At 52.3% G+C, this 23,866-nt stretch overlaps 1 protein-coding gene across 4 annotated transcripts in view; it reads right to left on the reverse strand.

The window, feature by feature from the left end:
• Positions 1-301: 301 nt before the first annotated feature.
• RECQL4 (RecQ like helicase 4) overlaps positions 302-23,866 on the reverse strand; it is a 45,611-nt gene continuing 22,046 nt past the window's right edge. For 3 of the 4 annotated variants that reach the window (XM_043538955.1, XM_037891865.2, XM_043538956.1), the window contains exons 9-25: positions 19,971-20,093; positions 16,590-16,736; positions 15,882-15,974; positions 15,463-15,599; positions 14,867-14,950; positions 13,860-14,048; positions 13,263-13,445; positions 12,536-12,731; positions 11,328-11,605; positions 10,641-10,778; positions 9,834-9,996; positions 8,206-8,335; positions 6,775-6,947; positions 6,204-6,390; positions 5,168-5,333; positions 3,053-3,161; positions 302-1,459 (exon numbers count right to left, since the gene is read on the reverse strand). In XM_043538955.1, coding sequence (XP_043394890.1) covers positions 1,338-1,459; positions 3,053-3,161; positions 5,168-5,333; positions 6,204-6,390; positions 6,775-6,947; positions 8,206-8,335; positions 9,834-9,996; positions 10,641-10,778; positions 11,328-11,605; positions 12,536-12,731; positions 13,263-13,445; positions 13,860-14,048; positions 14,867-14,950; positions 15,463-15,599; positions 15,882-15,974; positions 16,590-16,736; positions 19,971-20,093 — 2,618 coding nt within the window. In that variant the 3' untranslated portion in view covers positions 302-1,337. Of the gene's footprint in view, positions 1,460-3,052; positions 3,162-5,167; positions 5,334-6,203; positions 6,391-6,774; positions 6,948-8,205; positions 8,336-9,833; positions 9,997-10,640; positions 10,779-11,327; positions 11,606-12,535; positions 12,732-13,262; positions 13,446-13,859; positions 14,049-14,866; positions 14,951-15,462; positions 15,600-15,881; positions 15,975-16,589; positions 16,737-19,970; positions 20,094-23,866 lie in introns of those variants that run through there. The other variant, XR_006288327.1, reaches the window with a different exon arrangement.

A 23,866-nucleotide genomic window follows, 5' to 3' on the forward strand; every position in this document is an offset into this window, starting at 1 on the left:
TCTCCTCATACCAAGGTGTAAAGTAGCGTAACCCAGTCTGTCCCACTTGAAAACAATGGCCGGCTGTGGAGGTTGGCTTTTGGGTTTAGTTTATGCTGATAAAAACCAAAGGGGTGGGATATGCAAAGGCACCGAGCAGAATCAGGGCTTCTCACTCTCCCAGGTGCCTTTGAAGAGATCACTCCACATGCCCAAATCCCCCACCCTGCAGTTCCCCACCGCCCCCAGCAGCTCCCAGGGAGACAGGCAGAGTCTTGCAACTCTGCTCACACAGCAGGAAGGGAAGGGCCGAGAGGTAAAGTCAGGCACTTTAAAAGACACTCTTTATTAGTGTGAATATAAAACCCAGATATGGTCCCAGATGGAAGAGGGGAAACAAAGATTTCAGATGGTCAGTGGAAATAGAACAGCACTGAAGACACTCCAAAGGCATTGGAACGGATACTGAGCAACAGACAATTGTTAGCGAGGGGAAACACAACAGTCAAAGCTCGGATGTAAATACACACTGTTACTTTTTACACACACTATGGTACGTTGGGAGGGGCATTCCACCTCCTCTGCACCATCTAAATGTATGGAAAGCATCCCACCCACTCCTGAATGGGCCAAACGTTGCCACCTCCCAAGATGTTTATTGAATATCCAGTGGGAACTGAATGTGTCTATTCACAGCCCATGTCTGAGAAAAGTCCAGCTGTACCCTGTCTGCCCTCCCCCTGTACCGGGGGTGAGAGGCAGGGCTGGGGCAGGAAATGTCTCAGATGTTGTACAATTTTGCAAAATGAGTAGAACACCATAGTGGAGTTAGCCCTGAAAAGTGAGAAGACGACAAGCCCTGGCACACAGGGCCGGTGACTCGCCTCCCTGAGCCAGAGAGGTGCATTTGCTTGGGGCAGGTTTAGGGGACTGAACCTTAAAAGGGACATTTATATACACTCAACTGGATAATCGCCCAAAGCCTCTTCCTCCCAGCAAGCTTGGGAGCCACCCTCAGGCTCTGTTTTCTTGCCCAGCCTCCTTTGGGCACAGCCCACAGTGTATCCTCTCCACTTCTGAAAAGCAGGTACCTCGCCAGGTGGGATCTGCAGAGGAGTCCCCAGTGCAAGTGGGAGCCCCAGTTCCCCGCACTGGGTTAACTGGGACTAGAATCACGACACAGCCATTAGATGAAGGTCCCTCATGGGAGCTCCTGGGATCTGCAGTGAGGTGAATGGAATACAGGAGCTACGGCACACAGAGCCATGGCATGCAGGGCTCCCTGGCTTTGCTCTGGTGGCTGTTGTGACATTCCATTTCCCTGCTGGTCAGTGTCTGACATTTCTGCCCTTGCAGGGTCATTTGCATCGGATAATCTCCTCCGTGGCCAGGCGCATGATTTTATTGAAGTCAAAGTGGATGTATTTCCTCCAGAACCTGCGGTCTCGTCCATAGACCTGGGCAGGGTAACATGGGCTCCCTGTTCAGAGAGAGAAAAAGCCCCGGTCAGCTGCTGAGCCCATCACCCGCCTGTCATTCAATGGCAGTGCCTAACTCGAGACAGAAGAGTGGCCAAAGCTTTCACACAAGCAACCTCGACATTAACAGCCGCTGAGCATATGTGGCTGGGCCTAGGCGTTCAGAGGCCGGATTCCCTGCTCCATTACACCAGGGTCACCTTCTTGAGTTCTGTGGAATTACCCCTCTGTCAAACAGGCCCACAGAGTTCTAGGAGACTGTAACCTTGTTCACACAATGACAATGTCCCTGGACAGGTCATCTAAGGGGACTGCACCCAGGTCATCTGCCTCTAAAAGCATGGGCCTCTATTGAGCTAAAAGGCCCGTGTCTGTTAGTTCAAAGGCAGTAGCAGATTCCTAAACCTATATGTGGTGTGGCTACTCGAGGCAGACAGAGCCAAGCTATCAACAGGGGGTCCTGTGCAGGAGGAGGGAGGTATATCTACTATTTTTTATCATCATCATCATCATCATATGCCCCGCAGTTCACCTGTTTGATATTATCCTGCCAGGCAGCAAGGAGTTAAATCAGAGGAGGCTGTTAGGGGGGGAACCAAGAGGAAACCAAACAATGGTGAAGGTAAGGTACAGTCCCACAGATCACTAAGGGTCCTCCAGCAAACAGCGGGGATGTAATTAATTGGTCTGGCTCCAAGCAGGCTGGTAGAGTTTATTCTTCCCAGGCCTGAACTCAGGAGCAAAGGGATACTGAGCAGCTGGGTCTAGAGAAGGAAGGGGAGTGGAGTGAGTTGCTGGGGGCTGCCAGTGAGCGCTGACAGGGATGCAGCAAGCAGGCTGGCTCCCCACCCAGAGAAGGGGGGAACTTACCAAGCTGGCAAGGAAAGATGAAGATCAAGGTCAGGGGAAACATGCTCACAGGCTGTTCCTGTTCTTACCCTTCGCTCTGCATTTTTTGGCCCTTTGGAGTGCATTCATGAGGCTATGCTTGGGACAAGCTGGTTTTGTCTCTCTAATCAGCTGCTGCCAAAGGCCCCCCGAAGGAAAAGGGCTTGCAGGTGCCAAACAAGCTGGGCCACTTGAGTTAACATCAGTGGTGGCCAGGGGACTGCAGCTCAGATGCCCCGTCAGAGAGATGCAAGACTGTGTGATTCCTCCCAGAAAGAGGGGAAGGTAGCATAACCTGTCCTCAAAGGGGCCAAAAAGCACAGCTTGCCCTGTAACCATGACAGGTACACACTCTCCGTGGCTGGGGAAGCCCACCCTGAGCATCAGAGGTCCTCTGCAGCTCAAATCCCGCATGGATTGCTAGAGTAGGGGGTAACACTCCACTCCCTTGGACTGAGGGGTTGCATACCATTTCACGATAAAAGACGAGGACAGCAGCAGGAGCAGGTCCCAAAAGAAGCCTTCAGTTTCCAAGCCAGCCCCTTTCACCATGGCCATGGTTACAAACACATTTTAAGGAGGGTTAAGGTGAGATCTGTGCAGCGGTTACAGAGATCAGGCAGAAAATGCCTACTATTATGGAAAGTCATATTACATAAGTAGCAAAAGGCAAATAGGATTCCAGTCTTGCGCTCGGCTTGCCTTACCAATGCCATGAAATATCCTGGCAATAGCTCTGCCAGAGAACTTCTCATCCTGGCGGATGGACAGGAAATTCCGGATGTCCGAGCGGATTTGCCCTTCCCACTCCCGCAGCTACAGAGAAAACATTTGAAATTCGTTAGGCTTTGGGGGGAAAATAAGCCAGGTTCCATCTTGGTCTCTGCAGACGGTTCCTTCTCTCTACAGCCTCGTAGCGTTGGGAGAGACCATTTCTTGATCAGACAAATCCAAAAAACAAAAACAGGGCTAATGAGCACTCACAACCCACTTCACACCAAGGGATAAAATTAACTTGGACCAAATCAGTGAGCTGTGGTCTCATCCTGTGCTTGGATTTAGGCCATGTCCACACGAGCAAGCTGACAGCGGCACCTCTGTAAGATCTCTCGTGTAGCAGCTCTATGCCGGCGGGAGAGAGGTCTCCCATCCACATCATAAAACCACCCCCAATGAGCAGCAGTTGCTACGTTGGCGAGAGAAGCTCTCCCGCCGACATAGCACTTATGCACCCGACCACTTATGCCGGCGAAACTTATGTTGCCAAGGGCGTTGGTTTTTTTCCATACCCCTGAGCAACATAGCCTTTTGCCAACATACATGGTCATGTAGGCCTTAGATAGTTTTCTTTTGGTTACAGAATAGGGACACATGATAAAAGCCGTATTTCAAAATACAGTGCAATACAGAAACCCGGATTAGACATTGTTGTCCATCTAACACACTGGCTCTCAACCTTTCCAGAGTACTGGCCCCCTTTCAGGAGTCTGATTTGTCTTGTGTACCCCCAAGTTTCACCTCACTTAAAAACTACTTGCTTACAAAAAATCAGACATAAAAATATGAAAGTGTCGCAGCACATTGTTACTGAAAAATTGCTAACTTTCTTATTTTTATTGATATAAAATACATCAGTTGGAATATAAATATTGTATTTACATGTCAGTGTATAGTAAATAGAGCAGTATAATCCAGTCATTGTCTGTATGAAAGTTTAGTTTACATTGAATTCACTACATAGTGTTTTTATGTAGCCTGTTGTAAAACTAGGCAAATATCTAGATGAGTTCATGTACCCCCTGGAAGACCTGTGTACCCCCAGGGGTACATGAACCCCTGGTTGAAAACCACTGATCTAACAGACCCTCAGATTATGGAATCAGGGGGAAAATACTCTAATTTACTTTTCAGCATCATGGCTGATCACTTTTGCTCTCTTCTGTTTGAAGAGTGAAACCAAAAAGTGATCACTTTCACTTTTTTTTCTGATCACTTTCACTTACTGGTTGTCTAGCACAAGGGTGCTGCAGGGAGAGTGTTTAAACAGGGAGGTGCAGGGAGACTTTTTAAAAGAGAAAAAAAAAAGGGAAAACAAAAGTTATGGAAATATTTCTACTCCCATCTGATCCAGTAAAACCCTTACCAAGATACCCTTTTAAATTTGTATTTGGGACACTTTGAAGATGAAAAGTGTAAAGTACTAATTTTGAAGTGCCAATGACATCAATGGAACCAGGACTGGCCCTCACATGTTGCTAACAAGTCCTGAATTTAAAGGTGCAGAATAATTTGATAGCATCCCTTTAAACTTCTAAAAGCAAAGTGCAATGAAGGAAAACACACACACACACACACACCCCCACACCGGGCAAAGTGCTTCCATACTTCAGTAACAGAGAAGTGTCTCAAATCCAGTCACAGAATGTTCACCAAAATGGCAGCGCCAACGGTTTTAAAGCCAGAATGAGACAAGTGTTTCCTAGATTCATTCACTTGCTCTCTCACATACACACCCCCTCACCCCCTTTCAAAGCTTGACATCCTTTAATCCAGGATGACCCAGTACTGCCGTGGATTTTGATTCACTCAGAGCATGCGTGCACACACACACACACACACACACACACACACGCAGTCCATCCCATCCCACCCCAGTACGACCATATACTATACAGACAGTCTTTCTAATGCAACAGCTGACACTACATCTAGTGTCTACATGCCATGGTTTCAGGGGTATCAGAAATGCCAGACTGTGAGTGGCTCAGATGGGCTCAAAACTAGATACCAACAAAAGGAAGTAAACAAAGGAGTTTGCTCACTTTAATGTTACTGAGATCTTCTGCCTCCTCTTCTTCCCCGCGCATTAGCTCGGTCTCGTCCAGCACAGGTTTCTTCTCAAAATAGTCTATTAACAAGGCCTTCAGCTGGGAGCTCCTCTCCTCGTCCACACGCTCCGAATACAGGGCGCTGGCTTGGCAGGCCACACTGCCCAGGAAAAGGTGTGTTAGTGTTAAATCGTGCACCACTAGATCTTAGAGTGCAGGGTAACTGGAGAAGTGAGTGGGATAAGCCACAGGGAAGGAGGAAGAGCAAGAAGGGACGGGATCCCAAGGGTAGGGGAAAAGGAAGGTGATGCGTATAGAGCAGGACAACCATATTCTGTCCCTACCCTAGAGTTCTAATCTGTTCCGTGCAGGTTCTTCTCCTGCCCTGGTCCCCAGGGTATCTAAGTATCTGCCAATCACGTCCGGAGCGATGGGATTTGTGTCTCCCCTGCGTGGTTCGTTTTCTCATCCTCTCCCCAGGGGAGGAGCATGCATGCAGGGAGCAGTTTGTTTGGTAGAGCTTGGAGTTGGAATGGCCACACTGCTTTGTGTTTATGTCAGAGACGGCAGACCAGTGGAGGGGGCAAGTTCTTTGCTCCTGCGTGAGCAGCTCCACTGGCCCCGGTCATTTCAGGATCTGGGTCACAATTACGCCCCTCATTTTCAAAAGCTCTCCATGGACTTCCCCAGCCACCCTCACGGACCTTCCGTCTCTGCTCCCCATCCCAGTCAAGCAGTACCAGCCTCCTCGCTGCCCCACGCACAGTCTGACCTGCTGACAGGTTGCCTGCGTTTCGCCCTGTACCACTGCTGTCTAACTCATTGCTCCCAAGTGCGACAAGCCCCCACTCCGCTTCCATAGTCTTATCACCAGCACATATTGCAGTAACTCCCGGGGCCTCCCTCAGCGGGGAAGGGAGGGTGGAGGTAAGAGGCATGAGGTGAAACCTCTTTGTGGAGGCTTTAACTGGAACTGACCGTCCGGGGTGTGCAGAGCGGGGCTGGGTTCCCCACGGCTGCCCATGCTCACCTCTGGAAGGCCCTGAAGCAGGCTTGGAGCTGGCAGAGAGTGGTCGTTTCCCGCGCCGTCACCCGGTGGTGCAGGAAGCTGCACACAGAGTCCATTTCCTGGTCTGTGAGGTCTCCGTAGGAGCGCAGGTGAAAGGACAGGTCGCTGAACTCCACCAGGACACCGCTCTTCCCAGTGCCATGGCAACCTGGAAACAAGGCGGGGGAGGGGCTCTTTATGGGAACTGACTCAGGATCACTAGATGACACACGCACAGCAAGGGGGGGTGCACTGGTACAATCCCACCGCAGGGGACACAAGAAAATCACTGAACACAGGGCTCCGAGCAGGGCTAGAAAATGGTACATGAGCTCTGGGCTGTGCCCTGAGTGCCCAAGAGGGCCAATCCCACAGACATCCGTGGCACTTTTAGAGCCCCTGCCCACTGCAGATGCTACAGAACTCATGTGGATTGCAGGAGGAGGGGGGATTTTATCCTTCCACCATAGATCTCTCTGGGGCTCCCTTCCCCAGCTCTGCCCCTACTCCCCGGTGCCCCGGAGAAGCAGTCTCAGCGCAAGAGCCTCAGCACCTTTCTGTAGCTGTGTGTTCCACTGGAGCTGGCGCAGGGCTCGCTTCACCGGCAGAACCTCCCAGCCCATGGAGTCGCTGAGTGCGATCACGTCGAACTCCACAGAGCTGGCGTGCGTGTGATCCACCCCTGCCAGACGCTCCCGGGCCAGACACACTGCGATGGGCGGGGAGCTGAGAGCAGGAGGAGAGAAAAAGCCGAGGATGCAGATGCTGAGAACCCAGAGACAAAAACCAAAGCCAGCAGCAGTAACATGGGAACTGGGGAGGGGAGAAGGGGACTAGCGCAGGGAGCCAGGAACTCCTCCAAATTAGATCTACCTCTGACACAGACTCCCTCTGCAGCCTCGGGCCTGTCTCTTTGCAACCGTTGCCTACCGCTCTGCAAAGTTGTGAGGATCAATGAGGTAAGATATGCAAAGCTCCGTGTATCTTTATTAGTGTCAGGTTTGCTGCACTGGCCCCCCACATCAGTGTCTGTATGCCGCTGCCAGCTGACCCCTGGAACTGCAGAGGTAGGTGGGAGGCAGCCAGCCGGAGGCTCCTGGCCAGCTGTGCAATGCTGCCTGTAGAAGGCACTGGGTTCCAGGAGGCACCTGTTTACGCACTGGGCACAGGATCCGACTCCTTTATCTGAGCACTGTTATTCAGCCCCTTGTGAGCCCAGCTGCCGTACTACCTGGCCAGTGGTGTAGTGACCAACCTGGCAGCCTGCATTGAATCAGGCAGTCACTCCTGCAGGCAGCAAGCATCCAGGATGAGTGCAGCCCTGCCATCCCACTCCCTCTGGGCGTCCAACAGTACTGAATATAACCCCTAGCACAGCAATGCAGTGCAAGGAGCCTTTCAGACGAGAGCTCGAATCTATTGCCCCCTCTGCTCCCCGAAACACCCCCCTACGGCACCACAAAGCAGCCCCACCTTTGTGGAACACTTCGCTGTTCCTTAGCCAGAGGATGCACAGTGGAAGAGCCCTACCCAGCTGTGCTAGTCCATTCCCCGGCCAGTGCAGAGTGTCTGCCAGCCCAGTCTCCAGGGCGTGGGCCTGTCTCTCTCTCAGCATCCCAGGAGATGCGCTCTCTATCCTATTCCTCATAGCTCCTCCCGGCAACGTTCCAGATTTCCTCCCACGAGTCCTACTTATCCATCCTTCAACCTCTTCGCCCCCCTCCTCCAGGTGCCAGCTCCCGCAGTGCTTGCTGGCAAGAACATCCCCCAGCTGACCTCCTCCCTACCAAGTGCAGTCACGGCTCTGGTTTGAGTAGCTCTTCCCGGTAAGGAGGTGCCTAGAAGCAGATGGAACTGTTTCGAAGCTGGGTCTGAGCTGATTAAGGCATTTCCCACAGGGTTTGCACATCCCGAGAGGTCTCTCCATTCCCCGCATGGAAGGGCTCAGATTTCATCACTCCCTATGCCACGCAGTGACTCTAACCTTTTTGCGGTTGCCCTGAGCTGCTGGGGGCCCCCGTAACACACCACCCGGCAGGAGGAGAAAGTGGGGTGCAGCAGCTCCACCCAGCACTGTGGATGCAGCTCCAGGTAACACAGCAGGGTCTCGATGCCTGTAGCAGAAGACAGGAGACATGCGCCAATCACGGAGCGTTCTGGTGGGACTGGCATGAGCTGCAGTCACCTCTCAGAGCCCCACTTCGAAGAGCCAGGCTTTTGGTTTCTCTATGCCCGCACGCTATAGCCCACCTCCCCCCGGGTGCAGCCTAGCCTCCCATGCCACCTGCTGACTGCCCCACACAGGACGTGCGACTGCCCTCCATCTGGCTTGCTCAAGAGCAGGGCATGGTGGGACATGAGCCGCCCCCTCTATATTAAAGAGGAGGAGCTGCACGAGTCTACCTTCTCTATGCACAAGGCACATCCCTCAGGCTCACAGCAAGCTTGGGAGCAGCCCCAGCCTGGCTGGAAGGTAGTGATAGGATACAGAGGGACCTAGACAAATTAGAGGATTGGGCCAAAAGAAATCTGATGAGGTTCAACAAGGACAAGTGCAGAGTCCTGCACTTAGGGACCAAGTGGCTAGGCAGCAGTTCTGCAGAAAAGGACCGAAGGGGTTACAGTGGACGAGAAGCTGGATATGAGTCAACAGTGTGCCCTTGTTGCCAAGAAAGCCAATGGCATTTTGGGATGTATAAGTAGGGGCATAGCGAGCAGATCGAGGGACGTGATCGTTCCCCTCTATTCGACATTGGTGAGGCCTCATCTGGAGTACTGTGTCCAGTTTTGGGCTCCACACTACAAGAAGGATGTGGAAAAATTGGAGAGAGTCCAGCGAAGGGCAACAAAAATGATTAGGGGTCTGGAACACATGACTTATGAGGAGAGGCTGAGGGAACTGGGATTATTTAGTCTGCAGAAGAGAAGAATGAGGGGGGATTTGATAGCTGCTTTCAACTACCTGAAAGGGGGTTCCAAAAGGGATGGATCTAGACTGTTCTCAGTGGTAACAGATGACAGAACGAGGAGTAATGGTCTCAAGGTGCAGTGGGGGAGGTTTAGGTTGGATATTAGGAAAAACTTTTTCACTAGGAGGGTGGTGAAGCAGTGGAATGGGTTCCCTAGGGAGGTGGTGGAATCTCCATCCTTAGAGGTTTTTAAGGTCAGGCTTGACAAAGCCGTGGCTGGGATGATTTAATTGGGGATTGGTCCTGCTTTGAGCAGGGGGTTGGACTAGCTGACCTCCTGAGGTCCCTTCCAACCCTGATATTCTATGGGCAATTTTCAAACACCAGACACAACGGCTGCCCTGCACCCCCCGTCCCCTGATGTACCCGTCGCGCCTCGCCAAGTTTGTGAGAAGGAAAGGGGAACAGATACAGCAGCAAGGCCTGGCCTGACCTATAATGGAAGACAGGGTCAGCCCTACCGGATCAGGCCACGTCCCAGCCAGCCCCGCCATGATCAGTCTGCTCTGCCACCAGCACAAGACGTTGCACAAGGGCAAACAAGCTCACACGATCCCAGCCAGAAGCCCCGTCCTGCCCACAGAGCTGAGGGGAGGAAGAATCCTTTCCAGATCGCCACGCCAGGAAGCGGCGTGAGCCTCACCTTCCTCTCGGATGTCCAGGGATTCCACCGTCTGCTGCACGGGGACGGCACGCTCGTGTTTGTAACACACGCGCTGCTGCCCTCTCATCCCGTCATCCCGACATGCCTGCTCCTTACCGGCTCCCACGAGCTCCATCAGCTCAGCGTCCAACACCTCGCCCCCCTGCAGGGAAACAACGCCGAGCCCTTCTCAGGCAGGAGGTACCAGAGGCGAGCAGCTGGGGCTGGAGGCCTCCTTCCTCCCTCACAGCCCACACATGACAAGCTCCCAAACAAGGTGCCCCACCTGGCTGGGACATGGGCTGCAGCTCTGCCCCAACCCACTTCTAACCAGGTTCAGATGGACCCTTGATTTTAAGCTGAACGGGCAGCCTGACGTGCCCCTTGATCTCCAGAAAAGGTGCAGCCCAGGGGAGCTGCCCTACCGCTGCCCCATGTACCATCCCAGGCCTGCGTGTCAACATGATCCCAATGCATAGGGTGACCAAATGTCCCGTTTTTATAGGGACAGTCCCGTTTTTTGGGACTTTTTCTTATATAGGTGCCTATTACACCCCACCCCCTGTCCCGTTTTTTCCACAGTTGCTATCTGGTCACCCTACTGATGTATCATCTCCAGGGGCCAGAGAGAAGGTTACTCTCTGAACCTGCCATCAGCCAAATGGTAAGGGGGCAGGCCAATCAGATCAAGATGGAGCATGGCATGCTGGGACCTGTAGGCCCCACAGACTGCACTGCTGTATTAAAGGAGAGAGGGCAGCCCAGGCCCTGCGTTGGCCACCCTAGCGCTCAGGGCTCGTTCCTCACCCTGCTGAGGTCCTGTTGTTTGCGGTGAAGCTCCAGGCACTTACAGCGAGGGAAAACCTTCTGCACTAGCTTCTTAATGGTGAAAAAATCCACTGTGTCGGCGTAGATGTGTCGCCTGAGCTCGTGCAGATCCCCGCCCTGGGGAGGACAATGAGCCGGGGAACGTGGGGTGAACAGTGAGACACACACAAAGGGGAGAGAGCAGCCCCTGCCACGCATGCTGAGCCTGGAGCTTTCCAGCTGCTGGTGGGGAAAATGGGGCCGAGAATTGACGCCTGCTTGGGACTCGCTGAGACGGAGGCTGGGCAGCAAGGAACAAGGCAGCAGGATGCTTCCCTGTCAGTCCTTGTGGTGGGAGGGAAGAATCTGGATCTAGGGCAGGTTTCCTCCTCACTCTGGACTCAGTGCTGGTCCAAGCCTGTGACTGGCTTCATCAGCGCAGGGCTTCAGGGCCAAGGATTGGTTGTGCTAATCCTTGAGCACCCTATAAGCCCTAGAGAGCCCCGGCTATTGGATTCATTGGGGGCACGAGAGCCATTCACCTTCCTATAATGGCTGCAGCATCCAGCTACTCAGCAGACTCAGCAGGGGCATCAGTCGGGCTGGGATTTCGACTGGCTGCAGCAGAGGTGGCTGGTGGGATGCCCTGGCTCTTGGCTTAGCCCCCACCCCTCCGGCAGCAATTACCTCCGGATCCAAGAAGAGATGGCAATGCGCTGGCTTCCCGTCCCGTCCCGCCCGCCCAATCTCCTGCACGTAGCTCTCAAAGTTCTTGGGCATGTTGTAGTGCACGATCCCACGCACGTCGGACTTGTCTAGCCCCATGCCAAAGGCCACCGTGGCCACCACGATCCGCAGCTGGCCGCACATGAAGTTGTTCTGGACCCGGCGGCGCTCGGTGGCAGACATGCCACCGTGGTAGGAATCGGCGACCCACTTCAGAAGGCACCGGATGCTTTTCTTAGCTACGCCACAGACATGGAGAGAGAAGAGAGACCACCACTGAATGATCATTAGCACCGATATTGGGCTTTTCATTCTCAGAGAACCCTGCAAGCGGTCACTAATTCATCAGAGGTGGAAACGAGCAACAGACAAAGCATTTAGGAAACACACATCCCCGGTTAGTCGCCCCTACGCTGGGTAGCAGTGACATCATCTGCTCCAGATCAGCAGGTGACCAATTCCCATTCGTTCTCCCGAGAGGGTTTCTAAGATGGAGCTTTAAGCCTCGATTTTAAGCGATTCAGTCTTTGCTCCTCATTTACGGTCTGTAGCTGAGATTTGGGTGTGGCTGAGCCAGAGCTCCCGGCTGCAGGGGTGGGATTGGTTCAAGCTGCAGCCAAGGAACAGAGTCAAAAGCCTGAGCAGGCCAACAGGCCAGCCAGCAGGAGTCCTTGGACAAAGCGCCCTTCCTGACATCACTCACGTGGCATCCCCTGAGGTGGTTTAGCCCTCCCAGCCACCACACCCCGCCATGTTTGCTACGATGGGCTGTAACGGGGGAAGCAAAGCCCATGCATCTGAAGCTCACAGAAGGCATTTCCCTGCCCCCACATGCAGCCCTGTACTGCCAGGATGGGTGCTTGGTGTGGGGGAGGGGAAGTGAACTTCTCCTTCCTCTGAAGAAGTGTCAGGTATTTGCACTGTCTGAGGCTTGCTGCTGGACTGAAGGACCCAGTGGTCTGAGCCAGCATGGAAAGCCCTGTGTGTCTTCGACTGCTCCCTCCAGACGGCAATTCCATCCCTACCACGCTGCATCCCAGTGGCCTCTGCTCCAGTGTACATCCGTTCACAGATGCCCAAGGCTGGTGCACAGTCTAATCTCAGGGGAGGGGCTGGATCGTGCTTCCCTCTCGGTGCTGCAGGAAAGCCCAGCGACGACCTTTTCTTACCCTTGGCTTTCTTCCTCTTCCCAGCGCTATCGTCATGCTGCTGCTCCGCAGCAGTCATGGACTCCCTGAGCGTCACGCCCTGGAGGCGCGTGCGGATCAGTGCTGCAATCCGGGTTGTCTCCTCTCGCCGTGTGCAGTAAACAATGACCGAGTCCAGGCCCCCAAACCTCTCTCCCTGCAGCAACGAGACCAGGGCCTGGAACCAGACAAGGAGAGAATGAGTCTCTGCTCTACAGACGCTTCACTCCCTAGGAGCTTCTCAAGGCAACTCACCCCTCTCACAGGGCCAGAAAAGCCCACATCTGAGCTTACGAGCCCCCCAAAGGCAGGGACACTGACCTGCTCCCATAGACAACTCCCCAACCCACTCCTGGTGAATTCCACTCCCTGCACAGCATAGAACGAATACGTGGGGATCCCAGAGAAAGCATGGCACCCCAACAGATCCCAAAGCGAGGCTATGAGACACATGGATCATTTCATGCACCCTCAGAGAGCAGCCACTTGTGGAGGAGACATGCACGGCAGCCGTCTAACAGCTCCCAAGAACGCTACGCAACCACTGAGGTCAGGAAGGGATTAATCCTGTACTGAGCTGAAACCACAGGGGGAATTTAACTTGACCCCTGGAGCTTGGATTTAGAGAGATGGCAGAAAGCTTCTCTAGTCCTTCAACGACCATGCGAGTCTCTTCCAAGTTCCCGGAAAGCCCTGCTCCCCCCCCTACCTGATCCTTGTCCCTGTCCGTCGAGACCGAAAGGTGCAGGTTTGGGGGAACAGCAGCAGAGCGCACGGCTATCCCTTCCTCCTCCTGGATACCCAAGTGATGGGCCACATCCTGGGCTGTGGCTAGTGTGGCCGTGGCCGTAAGGCCCAGAAGGCAGCGCACCCCTAGGCGATCCCGAAGAACCTGCAGGGAGAAGAGCCGTCACTCCCTAACGCCAGGGGCTGGCGTTTCCCGGCCGAGACACAGTGGTGTGCTACACGTGGGGTACAGCTCTCTGGAGAATCCCAATCCCCCCCACACTCCAACATCACACCACAGCTCAGGGCAGGAAGCGAGGACGGTGCCTCAAGAGGCAAGTGGAACACAGGGGGTCAGAATGCAGTTACCCAGGAGGGAATTAGCAGCCAGGAGTTTGGTCTGACAGCTCATCTCAGAGACTGCGCCCCCAGAACCCCTTTCCCGGCACCACGTCTCATTGCTGCTGCTAACACAGAGACAGCAGGCGTGTGAGTCTTTATAGCCCTGGCCATCTCCCCGCAGGCAGACATGTCACGCCGCGCTGGTGCCAGGGAGCTCTGGCCAGATCCCCCCCCGTACCTTACAGAGCCGCAGGTAGCATGGGCGGAAGTTGTGGGACCACTCGGAGACACAGTGCGCTTCATCGATACAGGCAAACGCCACGGGGGGGAGCTGGTCGGCAGAGGGGAGACAGCTAGATCCCGCCCTGCCTCCGCCCACCAGGGCCTCCGGGGAGAGCAACAGCACATGCACCTTCCCTCCCTTCACCTGCAAACACGCACAGCATCAGGAAGGAGGGGTTACCCCCGTAAGAATTACACATACCCAGCCCTGCCCCCAGAAACACACAGACCGGGGTGGGGGTGGGGGGGGAGAGAAAGGAGGGGAACTGGGTGGCCCATGGGATTGGATAAATCTCAGCCCCTCCAACCCAGCCCTCCTGGGGGCCAGAAGGTCTTTCCCATCCACTGGCTGCTCGGCGTGAGAGGAGCTGGGCGCTCTCAGCTCAGATGCCTGCACCTCAAAAGCCACCAACACAATTAGTACCAACTGGTCACTGTAATGGCCTCTTCAGGTTCTCCCGGCCCTCCCACTCCCCATCCCTACTGACGTGGGGTGGGAGGCGTGCAGGGTACCTGTTCTCCACAGCTGCCCATCCAGCTCCCCTCACTAGCCAGAATCATGCCCAATCAGCACTCATCAGAACAGCCCCAGGGCTGTCTACACACGCTCCGGAACATGGTCGGGTGTGTATTTAAATCGGAATCGCTCCATATGTGGCCAAGCACTGCCCTAGGGCGAGCCCAGCCCTGACAGCAGTGGGTATTTCCCACCAGTTCCCATTAGCTGGCACACGAGTGGTCTCTGCCCCATCAGTTAGACCAAATCCACACCCAGCGTCTCAGAGCAGCACTCCTTAGGAAGGGACAGGGCGCCGCACGTAGCAGACCTGCGCCCCAAGCCAAGTGACAATGCCCTGGGCTCCTTATACCCTTCGGAGGAGGGTGGGCAGCCAGTCCAGGATCTGAGAGCAGGCTCAGATTCGCAGCTCCTACGGGAGGGTCCCATCACCCCAGGCAACTCACCCTTTCTATAGCAGCCTCTCGCTGGCTCTTCGACATGTTGGAGTGAATGCAGACCGCCTTCAGGTGGGGGGGAAGCCCTGAAACCTGGGAATGAAGTGCATTACACGCACACATCAATGGACAGGGCTCCTCCAGGGACAGAACGCCTCCGTCGCTCAGTCTGGGGGCCTGGCTACAGACTCAATATCCAGCAGCCCAGGGGCTCCATTGCAATCCTTGTCAGAGGCTTCCAAGATGTCCTGCCTGGCACATCAGAAAGGACAGGGCCCTGAGCAGAGCGGAGAATTCCCAGCAACCCCCTGGAAACAGGAGGGATCTGGAGATGGGAAATATTTATCCCCAAAAGTACCACCCCTGGGGGGTGAAGGGCCCCAACAGCAGAGTGTAAAAAGAGAGAGTAAAAGGGGTATGAGGGAGTGGATGAAGAAAGGACAGAATCGGGCCCAATCTGGCTTCTACTCAAGTCAATGATCCGGCTTCTACTCAAGTCAATTGGGCCCCGAGTGCTTCCCCTGAAGGGACGGGGGTGAGGGAGAAGGCCCAAGGGAAGGAGCCCCAGTGCAGCCAGGCTGCGATCAAAGCCATGTCCCATTTACCTGGTCATCCATCAGCGACACAAGTGGGGAGATCACCAGGGTGATGCACTTGGACCGCTTGCCATACAAGTACGCAGGGAGCTGGTAGCACAGTGACTTCCCCATCCCCGTCGACAGGACGACCAGCGTGGACAGACCTGGCTCAGAAACAGCAGCAGCAGCGTCAGCGGCCACGATCCTTGGAATCCCCCGGAGGAGTCAGCGTGGGAAGGGGGCAGAGAGATGTGGTGGGCGCTGGTGCCTTCCCCCCCAGCCCTGGCTCATTTCAGCACTGGCGGTCTGGGGGAAAGTGCTCTCGGGGCTAAACCCTCATTAGGCAAGTGTTGCTGGCCCCAGGCCTCAGGTGCCATGAATGACCGTTCCTGAGTGGGTGGGGATGGGCAGGAAGGATCTACTTCAGGATAAGACAGACAGGTTACCTGAGAGAATCCTCATGACAGCCACCTCCTGGCCCGGGCGGAAGGCACTGTATCCCAGCTCAGACAGAGCTCGAAACACCTCCTGTGGAGTCTCTGCACAGCACGGAGACACACATGCAGTCAGGAAAGGGCCCACAGTGGAGTGCAAGGCCCTGCCAGTTGCAAAGCCCAAGGGAGGACTAGGCCAACGGTGCACACAGGCAAGGAGCTGCTAGCACGGAGAACAGGGGAATGGTGTCAAGTCTCCTGGGTTCTAGCTGAGCTCTGGGAAGGCAGGTAGACTAGTGGTTACAGGAAGGGGAACTGGGAGTCAGGACTCCGGGGCTTCTATTTCTAGCTCTGGGAGCGACGGCTGGTCTATTGCTTAAAACGGGACGACGAGTCCGATTTTATTCCCAGCCAAAGCCGTTCTCCCGAAGGGGAGCAGGGGCACGAGCAGAATGCGAAGGCCCCTCATTGTCATGCACCCATGTTCCCCTCCAAAGCGGCAGTGCCCTTCCTAGAGGGACCTGCAGCACCAGGGGCCCTGGGAGAGCAACCTGCTCAGTGCAGAATGCAGATTCCACACCACGGGGCTGGTGCCTGTGGCAAAGCAATGCAGGTTTGTCTGCCCAGCTGCACGAGCAAGGCCCAGTGCATCCAACACGAGTCCAGCACATACTCACCATAATCCCGTTCCCTAGCACAGCTGCCTTTCACGGCTCTTACCTCGCACCTTCCCATCCTGCCCCAGCCCATAGAGAGGCTCCATTGGTGGGGGCGGAGCGGGTGGCTCATACACGGGCCTCTGCATGTGCAGGTCGAACTCCCCCTCGCCAGCCCTCTCGGGCCCGGCTTGGCCGCTTCTGCTCTCAGCTGGGGATGGAAAGGAACAAGCCAATGGAACCCAGGCTAGGTTTATAAGGCACTTGGCTGAGAGGAGATCCAAGGTCCTGGCGACTCCACCTATGGCACTTTCCCCTGGGTCAGTACAGACCCAGTGCCGGACGAGCCGCTTGCACTCACACTAGCTACAGCCCAGAGGTTCTGACCCCTTCTGGTCATTAAAGACTCTCCATGAATTGGGATATTAACCCCAGCGTCCTGGTCAAATACAAACCTAGGGAATTATTTTCTACCTCCTTCAATTCCCTCGGTGGTTTTAACTAGATGCAGGATTCTCGTTCACTTCCTGTCCTAGCCTGCTGAGTGGTGTGGCTGTGTGCTGGTAAACAGCTGTTATGTTCCACCCCAGAGGGGGATGCAAGGATTCCCCTCTGCGTCTCTCTGACACTCAGTGTTTGCAGGGCGCTTTATGTAGCGCCTTTGATCCAGAGATCCTAAACATTTGTCATCACCACCCTCCTGGTCAGGCCTCAGCCCAGGGCAGGGATAGACAGAGCACATGGTTCTAGTGAGCAACCTGCTCCTGGCCAGAGACGAGCCACTTCCGTCCTCGCTCACCATGCTAGGCCCTGCCGCTGCGTTTGATACCACTGATCACCAGATACACCTGTCTGGCCTCCAAAAGGCTGCAGGGGTGACTAGAAACACCCCAGCCTGGCTCAGGCCCCTCCTCTCCAACCAACCCCAGAGAGTCCTTGTGGGTCTCCACTCCAAAGCCCTCGCCCCCGAAGTCCCACAAGGCTCATCCTCATCCCCATGTTATTCAGCACCTGTAGGGAGCCAGGGAGACGGCCAGCAGGACACAGACGACAGCCAGCTCTGCTGACCTTGCACCCAACCAAGTCTGAAGGGACTTGTAGGAAGTAGGACAGAGCTTCCGAAATTTTCCTCTGTGGCATCCCTCACTGTTGAGGGCATTTGCCTTCAGACTGAGTCAGCCTCAGGGTCATTTAGGTCTCCTCCACGCTGTTGGATACTCAGACAGCCATGGAGACATACTTCCATCTGCAGTCAGGCAGAAGTCTGCGCCCCCTTCTCTCAGCCTAGAGCTGGCCATCCAGCGATTCATGGCCTGCCTTGATGATTGCAACCCAAATCTAGGAATGAAACCACAAAGCCTGAAAAGGCTCAGATGGGTACAGAATGCAACAGTCTCTCTGTGGCCGCACAGGTCACCATGAACACATCTCCCTGGCATTGCACTCTGCACTGGCTCCCCACAGAACCCAAGAGATTTGCCTATGCCATCCAAGAGATGCCTCTCCCTCAGCAACTGTGGCCTCCACCAACAGCTCCGCCCCACTGGGGCAACAGAACTACCAGCCGCTGGAGAGTCTCAGGAGTGCAGGGGGCAGAACTTTCCTGGGAGCTGGGCCAAGACTGGAACTGGCTTCCTCGGGAGATATGAGACCAGGGCCTCGCCACGCTCAGGACTCAGTGAGAGACTCATTGCTTCAGTGTAGCTTTCCTGTAACAATGTCTTGACATACACACAGCATACCCACACATGCAAACATATACCACCAAAGACAAAGAAAACCTATAAAGCAATCGAGCTGTTTCCTCTACAGTCTGGGATGGAAAACATGAAAGAGACTTCTTCTTTTCCACTCTTTGGGAGGCCTTTAGTGGTGGGAGTTATAAGCACCTGGATGGACAGAGACAATCCTCTTTAGTGCTCTGTTGTAAAGAACTCTTACAGCAAGGTCTTTTGCATTCAGAATTAATGAGAGCTCCCCCTCTGGGCTGCCAGCCACTCAGATAACAATAACCCAGTCTGTATTGTGGCTAGAAGAAGTTATGCTTGGACGTAAGCATCAGCAAATTCTAAAACCATAGGGGCATCATCACACGCTGAAACTTCATCACACGGAGCATATCAGCTCCAATACAAACACCACAGCTTTTGTGTAGAGGGAAACGGGGATGCTTTTGTTGTCTGTGTGATGCACTTTTCTAAGAGCTGGCCGTATACAGAGAAAGGCCTTTTGTTCTCAGAGCTGCTGCAAGAAAGTTCAAAGGAGACACACACAGAGCACTCTCCTGGAGACTCTGCTGTTATTCTTCCTTGCTTTCTTTCATCTACAAGACAAGTCAGCCTGGACATTTGTGCAGGGTTTGCTCTTTGGAAGCCAAACAAGAGTGAGTTGAACAGGGCTATGGCACTCTTTAGTGGGCAGGATGGAGTAATTAACACTTTACAAATCAAATGGGTCTTGCGGGAGATACAAACTGCACCCCACGTCTAGGCAGAGACAGGATGGAAGTGGCTGCAGCTTCCCTAAGCTGCTGACCCTAGCACTAGCTGCAGTACGGAGATAGATCAATGTGCGAAGCAGGCCGCACAGCAGGGGTGAAGAGAAGGAGTGATGGTAACAGACCAGGAGCTAGCTTCAAGGGATGTAGTCAGCTGCTGAGGCCCACTGCAGACAGAAGAGGGGCGCACCAACGTTCTTCTGCCTCGTCTCTCCCCTCTAGCTCGGACCATTTCGTATTGATTGGTGTATTGCCACAACACCAGGGGCCACAGGCACTGATCAGGACCCCGCTGCGCGAAGCGCTCTACAAACACACGTACTGGATTCGGATGAGCTAGCGTTACAATACGTGCAAGAGTCCTGCTGTCTGAGAGCCAAGCCCTGGCAGGACCCCCACTGAGGATTTTGGCTGACGGCTCGCCCTAGGGTCTTCAAAATTTCATTGCACTGAGAAGGGAGCAGATCCACGCATCTGCTTCCTCACAAGCACATAGCAGAAAGGCCCAGTCCAGGACTAGAAAGAGTTAGAGAGAAAAACCCTTTGTTTTTGTAGGGTTGCAACCATGTTTGTTTGCTCCTCCAAAATACTTTGCAGTCTAGTTCAATTAAAAAAAGAGACCACAAAGTTTACCAGCAGGTGACAGTCCAGACTGCTGTTATTTCCACGAAAGGTCACATTGTCACCCATCCAGGACTGTGTTCCCTTTAACATGCACCCTTCTAAGCTCCCATCTCAGCTTTCCTTCTACAGGTGCAGCTAGAAAACTGTATACAAGTACTTAACATTCCAGCTAGTCACGGATAGCGCTGCTACTCCACGACCAGCCTCTAGGAGCCACTGGAGAGCAAGGCAGACGTGCCCCCGCCATTAAGCGAAGCCAGCCCTCCTGACTTACCCAGGGAGCAAACCAAGGAACAATTAACGTCTGCGCCATTAGAGTCTCACCTGAGATCTTGCTGTAAGCCGTGTTAGTCATCCGGGCCACTTCTTCCAGAGTGGGCAATGGCATCTCCTCTTCAATAGCTTCGCTGTTTTCCTCCAGCTGTGGGTCAACAGCTGGAGCTAGCCCTGCAAGGCAGGAAGAGTCTCACTCCTACAGGGGTGGCAGTCATGGGAGGGAGGGGATTCTGAAGGCCAGGGCCTCTCTGTCTCAGCATGTAAATTTGCCAGCCCTGAACAGACACAGCACTTCGAGCCAACTGCGTACCCATTGCAAAGCAACACTCAGTAGCCTGATCGCTACATGCAACACATTTCACACCAATGCTTTAAAGAAACAAAACTGATACATGTCCTAATGGAGGCATAGGGCATCACTGGTCATTGTGTTTGTCACTTGGGAACTGGTCCAAGGTCCAGGATCTGCTATATTCAATCCTACACTAATGGCTAGACTACAGGACCAAAGCAAGTTTTAAGCTGTTTATGGCTGATCAGGTTGTGGGACATCATAAGAACAGCCATACTGGGTCAGACCAAAGGTCCAGCTATCCCAGTATCCTCTCTTCTGACAGTGGTCAATGCCAGGTGCCCCAGAGGGAATGAACAGAACAGGGAATCATCAAGTTATCCATCCCCTGTCGCCCGTTCCCAGCTTCTGGCAAACAGAGGCTAGGGACACCATCCTTGCCCATCCTGGCTAATAGCCATTGACGGACCTATCCTCCATGAACTTATCTAGTTCTTTTTTGACCCCTGTTATAGTCTTGGCCTTCACAACATCCTCTGGCAAGGAGTTCCACAGGTTGACTGTGCGTTGTGTGAAAAAAATACTTCCTTTTGTTTGTTTTAAACCTGCTGCCTATTAATTTCATTGAGTGGCCCCTGGTTCTTGTGTTATGAAAAGGAGTAAATAACACTTCCTTCTTTACTTTCTCCACACCAGTTATGATTTTATAGACTATCATATCTCCTCTTAGCCGTCTCTTTTCCAAGCTGAAATGCCCCGGTTTTATTAATCTCTCCTCATACGGAAGCCATTCCATACCCCTAATCATTTTTGTTGCCCTTTTCTGAACCTTTTCCAAGTCCAGTATATCTTTTTTGAGATGGGGTGACCACATCTGTACGCAGTATTCAAGATGTGAGCGAACCATGGATCTATATAGCGGCAATAGGATATTTTCCTGTCTTATTATCTATCCCTTTCTTAATGATTCCCAACAGTCTGTTCGCTTTTTTGACTGCCGCTGCACATTGAGTGGATGTTTTCAGAGAACTATCCACAGTGACTCCAAGATTTCTTTCTTGAGTGGTAACAGCTAAGTTAGACCCCATCATTTTATATGTATAGTTGGAATTATGTTTTCCAATGTGCATTACTTTGCATTTATCGACACTGAATTTCATCTGCCATTTTGTTGCCCAGTCACCCAGTTTTGAGAGATCCTTTTGTAGCTCTTCGCAGTCTGCCTGGGACTTAACTATCTTGAGTAGTTTTGTATCATCAGCAAATTTTGCCATCTCACTATTTACCCCCTTTTCCAGATCATTTATGAACATGTTAAATAGGACTGGGCCCAGTACAGACCCCTGGGGGACACTACTATTTACTTCTTTCCATTCTGAAAACTGACCATTTATTCCTACCCTTTGTTTCCTATCTTTTAACCAGGTACCAATCCATGAGAGAACCTTCCCTCTTATCCCACGACAGCTTACTTTGCTTAAGAGCCTTTGGGAAGGGACCTTGTCAAAGGCTTTCTGAAAATCTAAATACACTATGCCCACTGCATCCCCCTTGTCCACATGCTTGTTGACCCCCTCAAAGAATTCTAGTAGACTGGTGAAGCATGATTTCTCTTTACAACCACCAAGTTGACTCTTCCCCAACATATTATGTTCATCTATGTGTCTGACAATTTTGTTCTTTATTATAGTTTCAAACAGTTTGCCCAGTACTGAAGTCAGGTTTACTGGCCTGTAATTGCCGGGGTCTCCCCTGGAGCCCTTTTTAAAAACTGACGTCACATTAGCTATCCTCCAGTCATTTGGTACAGAAGCTGATTTAAATGATAGATTACAGACTAGTTAGTAGACCTGCAATTTCACATTTGTGTTCCTTCAGAACTCTTGGGTGAATACCATCTGGTCCTTGTGACTTATTACTGTTTAGTTTTTCAATTTGTTCCAAAATTCTCCTCTAATGACACCTCAATCTGGGGCAGTTCCTCAGATTTGTCACCTAAAAGCAATGGCTCAGGTTTGGGAATCTCCCTCACATCCTCCACCATGAAGACCGATGCAAAGAATTCATTTAGTTTCTCCGCAACGGCCTTATTGTCCTTGAGTGCTCCTTTAGTATCTAGATCATCCACTGGCCCCACTGGTTGTTTAGCAGGCTTCCTGCTTGTGATGTACTTAAAAATTTTTTTGCTGTTACTTTTTGAGTCTTTGGCTAGCTGTTCTTCAAATTCTTTTTTGGCCTTCCTCATTATATTTTTACACTTCATTTGCCAGAGTTTATGCTTCGTTCTATTTTCCTCACTAGGATTTAACTTCCACTTTTTAACGGATGCCTTTTTGCCTCTCACTGCTTCTTTTCCTTTCTTGTTTAGCCACGGTGGCTCTTTTTTGGTTCTCTTACTATGTTTTTTATAATTTGGGGTATACATTTAAGTTGAGCCTCTATTATGGTGTTTTTAAAAAGTTTCCATGCAGCTTGCAGGGATTTCACTTTTTGTGCTGTACCTTTTAATTTCTGTTTAACTAACCTCCTCATTTTTGTGTAGTTCCCCCTTCTGAAATTAAATGCTACAGCGTTGGGCCGCTGTGGCGTTTTCCCCGCCACAGGGATGTTAAATGTAATTGTATCATGGTCACTATTACCAAGGGGTCCAGCTAGATTCACCTCTTGGACCTGATCCTGTGCTCCACTCAGATCAAGAATTGCCTCTCCTCTTGTGGGTTCCAGGACTAGCTGCTCCAAGAAGCAGTCATTTAAGGTGTCAAGAAACTTTTTCTCTGCATCCCGTCCTGAGGTGACATGTACCCAGTCAATATGGGGATAGTTGAAATCCTCCATTATTATTGAGTTTTTTATTTTCATAGCCTCTCTAATCTCCCTGAGCATTTCGCAGTCACTATCACCATTCTGATCAGGTGGTCTGTAATATATCCCTAGTGCTATATTCTTATTATTCAAGCATGGAATTACTATCCATAGAGATTCTATGGTACAGTTTGGTTCATTTAAGATTTTTACTTGATTTGACTCTACGCTTTCTTTCACATATAGTGCCCCTCCCATACCAGCATAACCTGTTCTATCCTTCCAATATATTTTGTACCCTGGTATTACTGCGTCCAATTGATTATCCTCATTCCACCAAGTTTCTGTGATGCCTATTATCTCAATATCCCCGTTTAATACGAGGCACTCTAGTTCACCCATGTTAGTATTTAGACTTCTAGCGCTGGTATAGAAGCACATTAAGAACTTGTCACTTTTTAGCTGTCTCCCATTACATGATGTAATTGAATGGGACTTTTTTTCATTTGACTGTTTCTCATCAGATCCTACCCGTATTTTATCATTTTCCATCCTCTCCTCCTTACTAGGGCATAAAGAATCTCCATTAATAGATCCTCCCCAAAGGTATGTCCAAACCACATGCACCTCTACCTGTTGGCTTTTCCCCCAGCCCTTAGTTTAAAAACTTTTCTACGACCTTTTTAATTTTAAGCACCAGCAATCTGGTTCCATTTTGGTTTAGGTGGAGCCCATCGTTCCTGTATAGGCTTCCCCTTTCCCAAAAGTTTCCCCAGTTCCTTATAAATCTGAACCCCTCCTCCCTACACCATCATCTCACCCACGCATTGAGACCCTGCGGCTCTGCCTG

The sequence above is a fragment of the Chelonia mydas genome, chromosome 2 (assembly GCF_015237465.2).
Source record: "Chelonia mydas isolate rCheMyd1 chromosome 2, rCheMyd1.pri.v2, whole genome shotgun sequence".
In the NCBI taxonomy this organism is placed as follows: Eukaryota; Metazoa; Chordata; order Testudines; family Cheloniidae; genus Chelonia; species Chelonia mydas.